The 14,483-nt window shown below is 54.3% G+C and overlaps 1 protein-coding gene across 2 annotated transcripts in view; it reads left to right on the plus strand.

The window, feature by feature from the left end:
* Nucleotides 1–14,483, plus strand: part of ABCC8 (ATP binding cassette subfamily C member 8) — a 74,892-nt gene that overhangs the window by 41,660 nt on the left and 18,749 nt on the right. The window contains exons 13-20 of one of the 2 annotated variants that reach the window (XM_046684583.1): nucleotides 980–1,085; nucleotides 1,242–1,358; nucleotides 1,756–1,831; nucleotides 2,575–2,680; nucleotides 10,842–10,877; nucleotides 12,497–12,532; nucleotides 13,214–13,312; nucleotides 14,387–14,471. In XM_046684583.1, the coding sequence (XP_046540539.1) occupies nucleotides 980–1,085; nucleotides 1,242–1,358; nucleotides 1,756–1,831; nucleotides 2,575–2,680; nucleotides 10,842–10,877; nucleotides 12,497–12,532; nucleotides 13,214–13,312; nucleotides 14,387–14,471 (661 nt within the window). The remainder of the gene's footprint in view (nucleotides 1–979; nucleotides 1,086–1,241; nucleotides 1,359–1,755; nucleotides 1,832–2,574; nucleotides 2,681–10,841; nucleotides 10,878–12,496; nucleotides 12,533–13,213; nucleotides 13,313–14,386; nucleotides 14,472–14,483) is intronic. The other variant, XM_046684584.1, reaches the window with a different exon arrangement.

Below are 14,483 nucleotides of genomic sequence, written 5' to 3' on the forward strand. Positions count from 1 at the left end.
TTGCCTGATCCAGAAACATTTCCATATGCAAACGTTCCTGGTCTCACTGTCTCGAGGGCAGCTGAGGCCTTTTTAAAGAGGGAGAGCAGACTCTGGGGAAGGTGGGAGCAGGACACGGCCTAAAGCTTTACCCAAAGCTGGCTCCATCTTTCTGGTTGCTGCTGAGGGAGTGCTGGCGCGAGGACGGCAGGGAAGCTGGCAGAGGCTGGCAGTCTGTTCCTGGTCGGGGACGGGGGTTGTGCACAGAACAGAAACCGGGGCCACAGCTCTGTTAGAGCGTCAGACTGTTCTGCCTTGAGAGTTGGAGGGCTTGGTGGGCCCCGGGCCTGTTGGACATGTGGACAGAATGGAGGAAAGGAGACTACAAACAATTCCCAGCTTCCACACCCCCAGGAATAAGAGAGAATGAACCTTCCCGAGCCTCCTGGGTCCACAGGGAAATTCGAGGGGGTGAGTGGCTGGCCTTTTCCTCCCAGAGCTGGGAAGAGTAAAACCTCCCCACACCTGCCCCAGCAGGGGATTGAATGATGTGCTTGCAAAACATTTAACACAAGGTCTGACGTACCATGTGCTCAAAAACATTAGTGATTGTTAATAACCAACCCTAATCCTACCCAACCTTAACACTGACCAGCTTTACCTCTAACAGTCACTGATAAGGCCCAACGCCAACCATCCTTCAGTCTCATAACCCAGACTAACCAACTTTAATATTAAACTAACCCTAAAGCCAGCCAATCCCACCCTAATCCAGACCCTAACCTACTCCAGCTGACCAGTCACCCCTAACAAACCCTGGGAACACCTATGACTGCCCCCGCTATGGGATGCTCATGTCCCCCTCCAGTGTGGGCTCTGTAGGGGCCACACCTAGGACCCAGAACCTTCTCAGAGCTGCTCCCTCAGGCCTCACCCTCCTCGCTCTCCCCTCCCCTCTGCCCCTGGCAGGGTGAGGGGTGTCTCTGTGCTTCCTCCACAGTGTGCAAAAGCTGAGCGAGTTCCTGTCCAGTGCCGAGATCCGCAAGGAGCAGTGTGCTCCCCGGGAGCCCCCGCCCCAGGGCCAGGCCAGCAAGTACCCAGCGGTGGTGAGTGCCCGGCCTCCGCTGCCACTCGTGCTTTCTCTGGTGCCTGCTGCTCTCGCCCTGCTGCTTCCTGCCCCAGCCTTTCCTCAGCAAGGGGAGCTCCATCCCCTGCACAGCTCCCAGCCCCATGGGCCCTCACCTCCTCCTTACTACCCCCAGCCCCTCAAGGTTGTGAACCGCAGGCGTCCAGCCCGGGAGGACTGTCGGGGCCTCACGGGCCCATTGCAGAGGCTGGCCCCCAGTGCAGACGGGGATGCTGACAACTGCTGTGTCCAGGTGAGTCCTGAACCCTGCAGCCCCATGCCCAGCCCCCCAGCGCCATCTCCAGGAGGGAGCTCAGCACCTGAAGGGCTAGAGATGGATGTGCTGAGTCCTCTACCCTAGAGGTCACCCTACCTGCCTGTAGAGTCCACAGGAGTCCCGAGACCAGGGGCAACACTTCCATCTCCACCTAGGGGGGACCCATGGCGTCTCAGGGTTGGGTGCCTCGAGCAGGGATCTGCATGAGAAGGCCCCCCTCCCCACCCCACCCCACCCCGCCATCCTGGAAATGATCCAAGGACTGGAATCAGTGTTTTTGACTGTCATGGGGGAGAGGAGGCAAGAGACTATTCACACTGAGAAACAGCTGCCTTACTGTTCTCTTCCGCATGGTGGGATGCTGCCCACAAAGATCATCGGAGGCTTCTTCACGTGGACCCCCGATGGAATCCCCACACTGTCCAACATCACCATCCGTATCCCCCGAGGTATGGCCCAGCTCACCCCTCCATCATGGTCTGGGTCCCCGTTGGAGTCATATCTGAAGCGCCCCTCCCCATGTTCCCCTGAACGACATGGAGAAAAATCAGCCTTCATTGAGTCCCTGCTCTCTGTGCACACTCTCGTGGGTGCTCTGGGGAGTGAACGCTAGAGAGGAGGTGTGCTACACCCTCGAGGTGCTAGGTGGGAGTGCAGCAACAAGGACAGGGCAAGACAGCGGGGTTTTGATGTCAAACCATCTGTTGCAGACAGTGTGGGCACTTCACAAAGAGCAGAGTCGTTCCAATTAGCCAGGGAAGGTGTTGTGGAAGAGGTGGGGATTCTGAGAATGAGGAGGGTCCCTCGGGCCGTGAGGCAGGGTGGGCATCCAGGGAAAAGCAGCACCATGAGCAAAGCATGGAAGTAGGATGGAAGTAGGACCCCGGGTGGCCTTCGTTGGGACCATGAGGAGCTGGGCTCACAGTGGGGAGCATTGGAAGGAAGAATTGAGTGCTTAGGAAGGGGAAAGGGGATCAGCTGTGGAGGAAGGACCTGGCGAGCCAGAAGGAGGATGTAGGTTTCCAGAAGGAAACCTTTCTTGAAGGGGGACAGGACTCCCTGGGGATTCTAGGTAGGAGGAAAGCAAATGAGGGCCCCAGGTTGGGTGTATCTGTCTGTCTGTCTTTCAGGGTGGTGGTCGTTCAGACTCCCTCCTGGCCCCGCTCGCATCTGCTGCCCTCCCTCCCTGCAGGCCAGCTGACCATGATCGTGGGGCAGGTGGGCTGTGGCAAGTCCTCTCTCCTCCTGGCCACGCTGGGGGAGATGCAGAAGATCTCAGGGGCCGTCTTCTGGAACAGGTACTGAATGCACCCTCGGGGCTCAGTTAGTGGGGAGAGACTAACAGTGGCCAGGTGGGCAGGCCCCCTTCAAGCATCCACCTCAGTTGAGGATGCACCATGTATTTATTGAGTACCCGCTGTGTGTTCAGTGAGTACTCAATAAATGCAGTCAATTCTTATTCTCATTATCGTCATTGGTATTTCTTAAACTCTTACTATGTGCCAGGTGCTTTGCTAAGTCCTCTGCACGCATTATTTCATTTAATCCTATGACAACCAGCTAGGTGAGTACTGTTAACGGTTCTCGTTTTATAGATGAAGGTTAAACTATGTGCCCTAATTCACCCAGCTAATAAGTGACAGAGCTGGAATTCGAACTCAGTTTTGTTTGACTCCAGATCCCATGGTCACTCAGTTGTGTTGCCCCCCAGAGTGAGGAGTAGCAACATAAACATTGGTTTCCGGCTTGGTCATCAGCGAAGCTGACACAGACCATTCAGTGGGTGTTTTGAGGAGCCAGAGATAACCCAGACAAACGTGGGTGTCTGGGCAAAGACCACTGTCTTAATTAAAGAGCAGAACCCCAGGCTGAGTCAATCGTGAAGGTATTGTTTATACCCACCTACTTCCAAAAAGCACTTGAAACTCGTTGATATGAGATACGTATAAAATAAACACCTTGTTAAAGGTAGGAAAAGAAGAGCTGAGGAATGCGGAGGGTGGAATCGGTGTTCAGAAACCTGGGCAGGGGATGGCTGCAGAGGAGGTCGTCAACGCGAAACCTGGCTTGGAGCCCCCGGTAGCCCAGGGAAGGAGGGACCTGATCCAGGTTTGTAGGGCCTCCCTCAGGAACAAAGGTCACAGCCAGTGCAGCAGAGGCCCAGGAAAGCAATCCTTTCCAAGGGAAGTTGTCCTAAGTTTTCCTAAGTGTGAGCACAGAACTGAGCAGAGAGAAGGACCTAGGGCCCAGTGTCTGCACGCCTGTGTGCACCCCCATTTCCTGCTTTTCCAAAATGTCCTTGAATGGGGCATCCAACAGATGGCAAGTTTCCCTCCTCAGCGGTGCTGTGGACTGGCAGACGAGCCTCTTGGCTTTCCTGTGACCTCAGTCTCTGGAGCCTGAATTCCATCGGGGACTGTGGTGCATTTGGGGGCCGAGGGGTCTCTGCCTCCAGTCCCCATCTTGTTTGGGGATTTCTCATCACAACCTGACAGGGAAGGTCCAGGTGTTGGGTTTGGGGTCACTTTGCCAGTCCCTTGTACCAACTGCCCCTCAGCTTTGGAGCGAGGAGCCTTGCCCGTTGGCTGACAGCGCGTGTCTATGCCAGGAAGACAGGAGCCCCAGGGAACTGTGAACTGAGAAAGCAGCCAGTGCTGACTGGGTGCCTGCTATGGGCCAGGCCCTTTGTGAAGCACACTGCATGCATGAACTCATGAAGCCTCCCGCTGGGTGTTACCACCCATTTTGGAGGAGTAGGAACTGAGGGCAGAGAGGTTGGGTGACTTATGGGTCCGTGTGTGGAGCAGGGAACCAAGCCCAGGCTCCTTCCCTCGAGCCTGGCTGCTGCCTTGGGCTGGGGTCCCCTGGGTCCTAGTCCCAGGGATTATTCTCCAAGTTCCATGTAGAGGGCAAGCCTTTTCTAGATGGGATTACAGAGCTCAGAGAGTGGGGCTGCCCCTGGATGCCCCTCTCTGTGTCCCACTCAGCCTGAGTCAAACCCCCTGTGAACCTGGTCCCTTTGCCCCACTTTCTTCATCTCCATCCCACCATCCTCACCCTCGGGTGGCCTCACACCAGCATCAGCACCAGTCTGTCCTCTGTAGAGGCAGAAGGCCTGCTGGGTAGCAGCTCATGCTCCTCAGCCCTGCCCTGCCTCAGCCCCACCTCTTCTCTGAGCTGGGCTGAGCCTCAGGGTCTGACTGCTGCCTCCGCTCTCTTCGGGAACCTCTGCCCCAGTCCGGGGGATACAAGAGGGCTCTTACGTGCCTGACAGTGTGCAAGGCACCGTGTTGACTTCATTGTCTCAGTCAGCCTTCACCGAACTGTGGGGTAGGTATTATCATTATCCCCATTTAACAGATGATGAAACTGAGGTGAAGCAGGTTGCCCACAGCACCCAGCTTTTGAACAGCCAAAGAGGGATTTGCACCCAGGTGCTCGAGCGCATGGATTTTGTGGTGTGTGCTTACGGGGAAGGGGCTCCAGAGCAACAGGAAGAAATAGCTGTCCTGACGGTCCAAGGGCCGGCAGCCCCTGTGGCCGGGACACATCCCCAGCCTCATCAGCAGACTCCCTACACAGATGCTCACAGCTCTGTCCTTGTTGACACTCACGCTCCTCAATGGGCAGCCTGCGCCCCAGCTCCTGGCTCTGTTCGAGGCTGGGGGAGGGGGTGCAGGTGGTGAGAATATTCTCGTTTCTCCAGTTTGCCCTCCTCCCTGGTGCACTTTCCTCCCAAGCACGGCGAGGCGCATCAGGGTAGCTGGCGGCCAATGCTAGGAAATTGTGAGAATTTGTTCTGGCTGAACTCATGCTCCGGTCTCTCTGCATTGATATATTCACTCACCCGATATTTATTGAGCACCTACTGTGTGCCAGAGGTTGGGGACAGCAATAAGAATGCAAAGATGATTAAGACGAGGCCCCTGCTCTTAAGGGAGGGGAGAGGAGAGCAGTGCCATAATGGAGCACAGAGGAAGAGCAGTGAACTCTGCCATCAAGGAGAGAAGGCTCAAGTGGAGGTGGTGTCTGAGCCTCAGAGGATGAGTATGGTGTCATCAGTTGGAAAATGCAGGAGCAGGAGAGGAAGGTGTTCCAGGCAGGAGCGTCAGCGTGGGCAAAGGCTGCTGATGTGAAAGAGGTGATTCTGGTGCCCGGAACAGGCGGTGAGAGGGGTGCAGTGGGGAAAACGGGACTGACAAAGGGGGCTGGGCTTGGGCCAGACACCCCTATACGTCAGGCTCGGGAAATAAGATTTAGCCTGTAGGCTGTGGAAGAATCATTCTGGTGAGACAGGGTGAGGGATCAGACAGAGAGAGACTGCAGGAAGGGACACCAGTTAGGAGCTCATGACTGGCTGGGAGCAGGAGGAATCTGGGCAGACACAGCTCAGCTGATTTAATCTGCTCTTTGCCTCTCAAAATCCTGGACACATACACAGCTCTGTCCAGCCCACCTATTCTGGGCAATGAGTTAAGTGTGCAGGCTATGTATTGTGGGCCCCCCTCCATTACTTACAGGAGCTCCGTGCCTCACACACTAGGCCCCAGATGTGCAAGGCGATGTTGCGCTTGCAAAATGAGCCAAGTGCAAAACAGCGTTTGACCTGGGAGCTGCTCCTGTGGGTCTGCCTGTGTGCAGCCAGAGGCGAGGGCAATGCCAGGCTGCTCTGATGTTTTTCTTCCATACTGGGGCCAAGGCCTGGTGACCAGGCAGCCAGAGAGAGTCCCAGGAGGCCCAGGCGGGCCACTGGGGGATTAGGAAGCGCAGAATGGAGGATGCTCTGGGGAGATTGGTTTGTTTGTACAACCATTCGCTTATTCCCTTCAATGAACAAATGAGCAGTAGGGCTGAGCAGACAGGAGCAAAAGCTCTGGAGGCAGGGTAGCTGAGGTCAAATCTGGGCTCTGTGCTCTGGGAGATTCCATGGCCGTTCTGTACCGGTTTTCCCATATTAGCCGTGGAGTTGATGTGAGGCTTAACCTAGCACGTGGTTAGTGCCCTATAAATATTACTATAAATGTTATTTTTCGATGATGTACTTCTATGCCAGGAACAAAAGTCCCCTGTTACTCTTTAACTGGACTTCAGCCTGTCTCCCAGGAGAGACTGTAGTGAGCTCCCTGGGCACATGGACCATAATTTACTTGTCTCTCCATATCCACAGGTCCTTTGCTAAATGAATTCATTTGCTAAATGAATGAACCAGGAACCACTGGTGACCTTTGAGAGATGCCGTGATAAAGGCGTCTTTACATCTCTCTCCTTCCCACGTGTCTTTGCCCAAGCTGCTCCACCCGGAATTCTACCACCAACTTCTCCACCGACACCGGGAATGTAGGAATCCCCTTAGTGCCCGCCTCTCACCATGTGACTATCTGCCGATGCATCTGTCTCCCCCATGACACGGAGCTCCTTGAGGATGGGGCGTGAGGGTTGTCCACGTTGTACCCCAGGTGCCCAGTACAGGATGTGTATTTTGTGAACCACCCTGTATAAGCCGCAAAAGAGGAGACCTGGCCCTGCCCTCAGGGGGCTCACCAGTCCTGGGTGGACAGACACATGCAGACAGAGCCCTAGGGTGGGCACGGAGGGCCCCCGGGGGAAGGTGCTGAGTTCTAGCCAGGAGAGTTACATGGCAGCCCTGAGCAGATCTGGCACGTCAGCCCCCCAGCTCCGGGTCTCAGGGAGAGCCGTGTGGCTCCCTGACATTCACTTTAATAATAGTCACCTGCCCCTGTCTGGCCCTTGGCTTCAATGCATTGTCAGCCTGGGAACTTGTAGGCTCTTTATTTAATCTTTAAGAGGAAAGCATTTTTATAAAGAGTCCATTTTAGCAGATATACTCAAGTGAAGTTCTTTGCTTGGAAATAAAGAATAGGGCCATTAATGTCCCAAGTGGAATGATTTTAAATGTCCCCGGGGAGCCAGCAGGGAGCAGGGCCCCAGGAAAACACTGAGGTGAAGTTCCCACCTCCTAAGAGGAGCTGCAGATCGATCCCCCTGCCCCATCGCCTGCCAAGGCCCCCGCGTACCAACGATTTATCACTTCTGTCTGTGCCGCTCAGGAGGCCTGGGCCCTGCTCGCCCAGGGCTGCCCCAGAACACTGTTGCCCTGTGTGACAGCTGCCTCCGAGCCCCCTGATCTCCCAGGGGTGAGAGATAGGCTCCTCCCAGCCCTGCTCTTTGGTCCGTTCTGCCCACACAGTTCCTGGAGCCTTTGGAGAGTTGGGGTCAGGGGCTCAGGTGTACCCCAGTTTTCCTGGAGGGGCAGTGTGGTGAGATGGAGGGGAGATGGGAGAAGGGGCACTGTGTGGATGTGACGAGCCAGGCTTGGGAACCAGATGGTCTCTGGTTATAGTCCTTACTCTGCCACTCGCCTGCTGTGTGACTTTGGTCAGGTTACTTCACCTCTCTGAGGCTCAGTTTCCTCATCTGGACAATGAGAAAAACCCTTTGCTTTCCCGGAGACTTGTCATGAGGACCCAATGACATCAATTGGAAAGGGCAGCATGGGTGACAGGTAATAGGCTTCAGGGCAGCGACAAGCCTTTCTAGGGCAGGATAAATGGACTGTGGAGACTTGTAAGTCTGAACTTCTCTCCTACTTCAGTTTGAACATCTCCCCTTTTTATTGACTGCTGGGCTCTTAAATGAGCAGTGGGGCCGTTCCATTCCTCCTCGGCCTGCACCTTTGGGACCAAGCACTGAGCTGAAAGGACGGTCCCCCCAGCTCTCCAATTTCATGTCCTTCCCTCCAGCCAGCTGGGAGCTGTATTTGTAATATATTCTCCCAGTGTTGCTGTGAGGTTTATACCATTACCTCAATTTTATAGACAAAGAAAGAGAGGCTCCCCTAAGTAAAGGGACTTGCCGAAGGTTTCACCACGAGTGAGTGGAGAAGCCCCTCAGATGCAAACCTTAGAGCCCATTTTCTTTGCACTTCTCCGCACTGCCCGTGTTCATCAGCTGCCTCCCCCTCCCACACGGAATTCCATCCCTGCATCACGACCCTCTCCATCCTTCCCTTTCAAGGTTCAGCTCAGCTGTCTCTTCTAGGAGCCCTTCCTCACCTTCTCAGATTTCTTCCTCCCCCAAACTCCTTTTTAAAAAATTACATTTTTCTCTGATTCTAAAAGAAAGTACATTAAATTAGAAGAGATACACAAGTATAAAGAAGGTAAAAATCACCTAGTGTCCCATGGCCCAGAAGTTTCCAGTCTTTTCTCTAAGTATTTGCATATAGGGTGTGCTTTCCCCCGACATTTCTATAATACTTTCTTGCTCCCAGTTTCCTTTTGGCCCTGAAACTTTCTGACTTCTCTACCTGTCTGATTGGCTCTGCAGACGGGGGTCTCTCACGGGCGGGCTCTGTGCCTTGACTCGGGGCACACACGCACCCAGCTTGGAGCTGGCTGGAGGGAAGGACACGGGGTTGGAGAGCTGGGGGAATGGTCCTTTCAGCTCAGTGCTTGGTCCCAAAAGTGCAGGCCAAGGAGGAATCGAATGCCCCCAACGTTCATTTAAGGGCCCAGCAATCGTGGAGAGAAAGTGCCTGCCCATGTACCATTCTTTACTTTTCAGATTAAAACATAGACGCACAGAGTCTTGGGGAGGCTCGTTCTAGGGAGGCTGGGACCACACAGGAAAGAGATGATGAACCTGGATGCACACCCCAGCTTCCCCTCGTCCTAGCTCTGTAACATTGGGCACATTGTGCAAACTCTGGGCCTCAATCTCCCCATCTGTAAAATGGGAATCCTAACTCGTCTTTCTAGGGTTGTTGATGCAGTGGGGAATACAAAGAGCTTCCCGCAGTGCCGGGCATGAGGACATGAGGACGGCCGCATGGAGTGCTAGGCTCCCTCCCTCCTTCGCAAATGATTGACACGTCAGTTAACAACCTCCATTTATTATAGATCTGTCTGTCGTGTGCTAAGGACTGTGGGGGCTGAAAAAGATGCTCTTCCTGCCTTAAAATCCCACTGGAGACAAAAGACTTACGCAGGAGCTGATTAGAGAGGAAGGTAGTCCATTATCAGGGCTAATTGAGCAGCCCAGACAATGATGCAAACTGAGTTAGGGCCGAGAGCTCATTGCTCGCTGGGTCCTCAGGGAGCCTGCAGACGTGCTTTCCTCCAGATAAATAGCAGCCGTTGCAACTCTGGAAGCAGTCAAGGCTGAAGACTCCAGAGATAAGCTGATCTGGGCCGTGGCCGCAGAGTTGGAGTGTGTAAGCTTTGGGGTTTTTATCTGTCTCGCGTTATCAGCTGGTCCATAAGTTAGAGCCATCTGATGGTTAGGGAACTCGAGGTTAGGTTGGGTTGAGAGAATGAAATGAGACCACAAAGATCAGAGAACAGGATCTGGTGATTACATCCCACTCAATTCTGTCCCTCAGTGGAGGGCAGAGAAGAATTTCATCAGGCTTCTTCCCATCCCTGATTCCGTCCATCCTGGTTTTCCTGACAAAAAGGCGTTTATCAGAGCTACAGCATGAGTAATCACCGTGGAGTAATGTAGCGTGGTCATTAAGAGCATGAAGCTTTGGAGTCAGACAAATCTATTTTCTCTCCTACTTGTTGGCTGTGTGACTTTGGGTAAGTTAATTAGCCTTTCTGATCCTCACTTTCTTTGTAAAGTGGGGGCAGTCAAAACTCCTTCATATGGTTATTTTGAGTTTTAAAATAGCTTATAAAAGTGCTATAAACGTTAGCTGGTTTTAGTATTATTAAAGTAAGATCTGTATGACAACAGAGCAAATCATTTTTCCCCAAACGTGCAGAAGTACACATTTCACTCTCAGGAGGCCGCTTCTGGAAGGTTGAGCGGTGCCTGGGGCAGGAGAAGGAGCACTGGCAAAGTTGGCACCCAAATTCAGGTCACCTTGTTCAGTGGTTCTCAGAACTTTTCACTCTAATCCACAGTAGGAGGTGCATTTTACGTCACAGTCCACCACGTTCGTGCATTGATGGATAAGGGGGAAAATCCGCACAAAAAATACACATCTTGACCACAGGCAGTGCACACTAGTTTTTTGTTTTTGTTTTCATTTTTAGTGCAGTTGCAATTCACTTATTTCAGACCCACTTATTGGGGCCCACAGTGTGAAAACACTGCGTGAAATGACCACGACCTTGGGAAAGTCACCGTCCCTCTCTGAGCTTTAGCTCTCCCAGCGGTGAGACGGCCCTGGTGCCCAGCCGGGCTCCCTCCTGCTCTGAGTCGGGCCAGGAGCACTGAGCAAGCCCTGCTTTTGGAGGGTGCCCAGCCAGGTGCTGCGGGAGGGACAGAGATGGAGAAGAGCACTTTCTGCCCCCGAGGAAGCCACCTGGGGACACTGGGGGTGGGTGGGAGGGGTGGGGGTTGTGGGGATTGCTTCCCCAAAGACACAGTGTGTTGGAGAGAAAGACAATGGAGTGAGAGGTAACTCGTGGTGTTTTTCCCCTTTGTGCCCAGCAGCCTTCCTGACAGTGAGACGGGAGAGGACCCCAGGTACAGCCTTGGAACTGGGTGGGAAGTGGGTCCTGATAAAGGGAAGGGGCTGGGTGGGGGCAGGGGGTGCCTCTGGGGGGAATCCTGAGTATGGACTCAGGGGCATGCAGCCTACATAATGTCAGAGGCATGAGGCCTTGTAATAAGGCATACGTTCTCAACAAGGGCAAAATCTGGTTCTTAGGGAAAGAAAAAACTTAGATATTACAATGGGCCACAGTATATAAACAGATACGCAGTGTGTCTGTGGTATTAAAATGTCATGGTGGGTAGAGTCAGAGAGTAGCTGAGTGGTTGCCATTGGCGTGTGGGAAGGGAGGAAGGGAGTGGCTGCTAATGAGTATTGGGTTTCTTTTGGGGGCGATGAAAATGTTCTGGAATTGGATAGAGGTGATGGTTGCACAGCCTACTGAATATAATGAAATCCACTGAATTGAAAAAGAAATGCGGCAGGGAAAAGACAATTAGAAAAAAATATGTCTAACATGGCCCTCGGGGGTGCTCACAAAAAAAAGTTGGGAAACACAGCTGTAAGGAGAAGAGATGGGTATCCCCCAGTCCAGGCAGAGAATTTGGTCTGGTTGCTTTCTGTTCAATGTGCTTTACATTCTTGTTGTCTAAAAAGTCCAAGTGAGATAGATTAATGAGGCTCTGAGGCCCTCAAAACCCTCCCTAACCTCACCTCTCCCGAGAGCATTTGAAACTCGCTGGAGGTGGGAGGCAGGCTGGGAAGGTTGACTCAACTTTATAAATAAGTTTAAGCTTCTGGCCTTCACTCTCCAACACCAAAGAGGTTTCCCTTCTCTGTGTTTTCTCTGCCCTTTCCCACCTTGTCCCAAGTGCCAGGGTGTGATGACAGGCCAGCCTCTCTAGCCAGAGTGATCGTATTTCTTGAGCCAAAAATCAAACCTCATGGTATGTGACGAGGACGAACGTGTGGATGAGAAGAACAGGACAGGGTATTTGACAGTGGAGCGGTTTGGGGCAGTCCAGGGCACATGGGCTCCGCAGCTGACTGTCTCTCCCAACAGATCCCCTGATTCCACGGCTGTCTTCTGACGGGGCCACGTGGGGCTGCAAATTACGCCTGGAGCCCTTCTCGGCTCTCTAGGTGCCACCCCGAGTTCCATCGGCTGTAGGCCCCCACCCACAAATTGCGGGCACCCTGTCGGCCTGCCCCGCCAGGCTCTGGCCGGAGAGCACCCTCTGCCTCAGCTGTGTGTGCAGGACTCCCGGCCGGTGCGTTTGCGCCCAACACAGAGCCTGGGTCTGGAGAGCCCCATGCTGGGCCTGGTTCTCCTCTGATGCAGAAAGTTTCCCCCCCCAGGAGCCTACACCAATGATGCCTTCCCCGACTCACGATCTTTATTTAACCGGGTCCCCAGGGCCCTCCTCACACACCCCATGTGTATTCTGGACACTGCACGGGTTCAGGCAGTGGAGGCTCCCCCAGGATGGCCACCCCCCGCTCCTAACCCCTTCCTGCAGCGTGTGTGGCTGCAGACTTGGTCCCAGGGATTACAAGGGCACTCAGGCTGGGTTTGAGGGAGCTCAGACGGCTCTGGAGAACTCGGCCACCGCTGTGAACCCTAAGGTGCCTCTTTCCTCCCCTGCTGCAGCCCAGAGCGGGAGCCGACGGCCGACGCGGACGTCAGGTACTGTGTCCTGGGAGCACCACCTCGGGCAGGCTTCCTCTGAGGGGCTCCAGGACCAGGGAGCCACCGAGCTCTGGGGGGACAGCCCCCAGGTCCAGCCCAGCTGCAGAGGAGGCCAGTGGCAGGGCTCTGCTCCCTCAGCTGGTTTTCTCCCTTCACTCCAGAGCATTTTTATCTAGTGGTCATCTTTTCCTTTTTTCTTTTTTTTTGTCTTCAAAAACCACATTGCGCTAAATGTGGTTTCCTTGGCTCCACTTTTTTAAAAAGTCCTGTTTGGAGAGTTACCTGCTTTCCGAAGTCTTATCAAAGTGGAGTGCTTTAAGGGCTGCTCAAGGAAGGAGGGACTCAGGTGTCCAGTGGTTACTTGGTTTGGTCACACTTTGGCCTCCTCCCCAGCTCTGGGTAGAGACGCAGGAAGGAGAAGGGACTGCAGGGGCAGGGCAGGTGGGGTGTAAGGCAGGAGGGGTTGCGGTCCCATCCCCTCAAGGCAGCTAAGACCCAGCACCCAAGCCTGCCTCCAGCCCTGTGGGAAGGAGAGGCCACCAGAGGCCACACAGAGCAGGCTTCTGCCAACTGCACCTCCCCCTCTCAGCACAGCCCCCACCCCCAGGCCTGGTCTAAGCCATCAGCTGGACAGCTGCCCTGAGAATGTCTCCCCTACTCCCACCCTGCTTTTTCCAGGAAGAGAGGCCCCGTGGCCTACGCTTCTCAGAAACCGTGGCTGCTAAATGCCACTGTGGAGGAGAACATCACCTTTGAGAGTCCCTTCAACAAACAACGGTAAAGGCTCTCGGTGGGAGGCGGGCTGGGGGAGGGGAAATTGGTCATGGGCAGCATTAACCACCTGCCCCAGTCCCCACGCCCCAGGCAGCTGCCCTGCCCCTCCCTCCATCTCCACACCCAGCCATCCTGCTCCCCAGCCCCCTTATCTGGATCCCAGCCTGTTCCATATGGTCCACCTGGAAACGATCCAGATGTGCCTGTGCATCAGGGCAGTCAGCTCACGTGGGTGAGGGGGCAGCGGGGGAAGGGGTGCTGGAGCCCCGCCGCCTGCTCTGGCGGCTGGTGGGAGGACTGGCCAGCTCTCCATGACTCTCCGTTCTCGTGATGCCCTCCCCCCAGCTCTGCAGCCTGTGCACTATTTTCCCTCCTGTGATAATAATAACAGCTGACATCGACTGAGCTTTTACCAGGTGCCAAGCTCTTTGTACGCGTGATTTCCTCTAATGCTCAGGCAACCCCAGTAGGCGGGTACTGTTATCATCCCCATTTTACAGATGAGGAAACCAAGCCTCAGAAAGGTTAGGAACTTGCCCAAGGCCACCCAACCAGTAAGTGACAGAAATGAGTCTCAAGTCGAAAGCTGCCTGACAATCAATTACGTGTCACCAAGACACTCGGACGCCTCCATGAAGCCTGGCTGGCATCTGCCTGGGTGAAGAGCTGGCCAGGGAAGTATGAGAGGAGCAGGCTGGGCAAATATTTGCCCAGCCATCATCATTACTGCCGAAACCAACCAGCAGTGATTTCCCATGGCAGCACCCCAAGCCTGGGCTCTGGCGGTAGCCTTTCCAGCTGCACAGAGGCCAAGGACCCTCTCTTGTCACTTACGTGGCATATTTGCCCCCATCCAATTTCATCCTTCAAATATTTAACTTGCTCCGAGACTGTGTGTGGTGCTGCCCTCAGCTCTTTTCAGGCTCACATGGTGTTTGCTTGCCCTCAATCGGGAGGCCCATTAAAGCCATTGCTCACCTTGGGCACAGCTGCCCAGAGGCTAATGGCCCTCTGCAGGTGCTCAGGCACAACTCTGTCCAGGCTGATCCGCTGTGTCCCCACCCCACCCCGCTCCAGGTACAAGATGGTCATCGAAGCCTGCTCCCTGCAGCCGGACATCGACATCCTGCCCCATGGAGACCAGACCCAGATTGGGGAACGGGTTCGTAGCAGC

The sequence above is a fragment of the Equus quagga genome, chromosome 14, assembly GCF_021613505.1.
Source record: "Equus quagga isolate Etosha38 chromosome 14, UCLA_HA_Equagga_1.0, whole genome shotgun sequence".
NCBI classification, from domain to species: domain Eukaryota; kingdom Metazoa; phylum Chordata; class Mammalia; order Perissodactyla; family Equidae; genus Equus; species Equus quagga.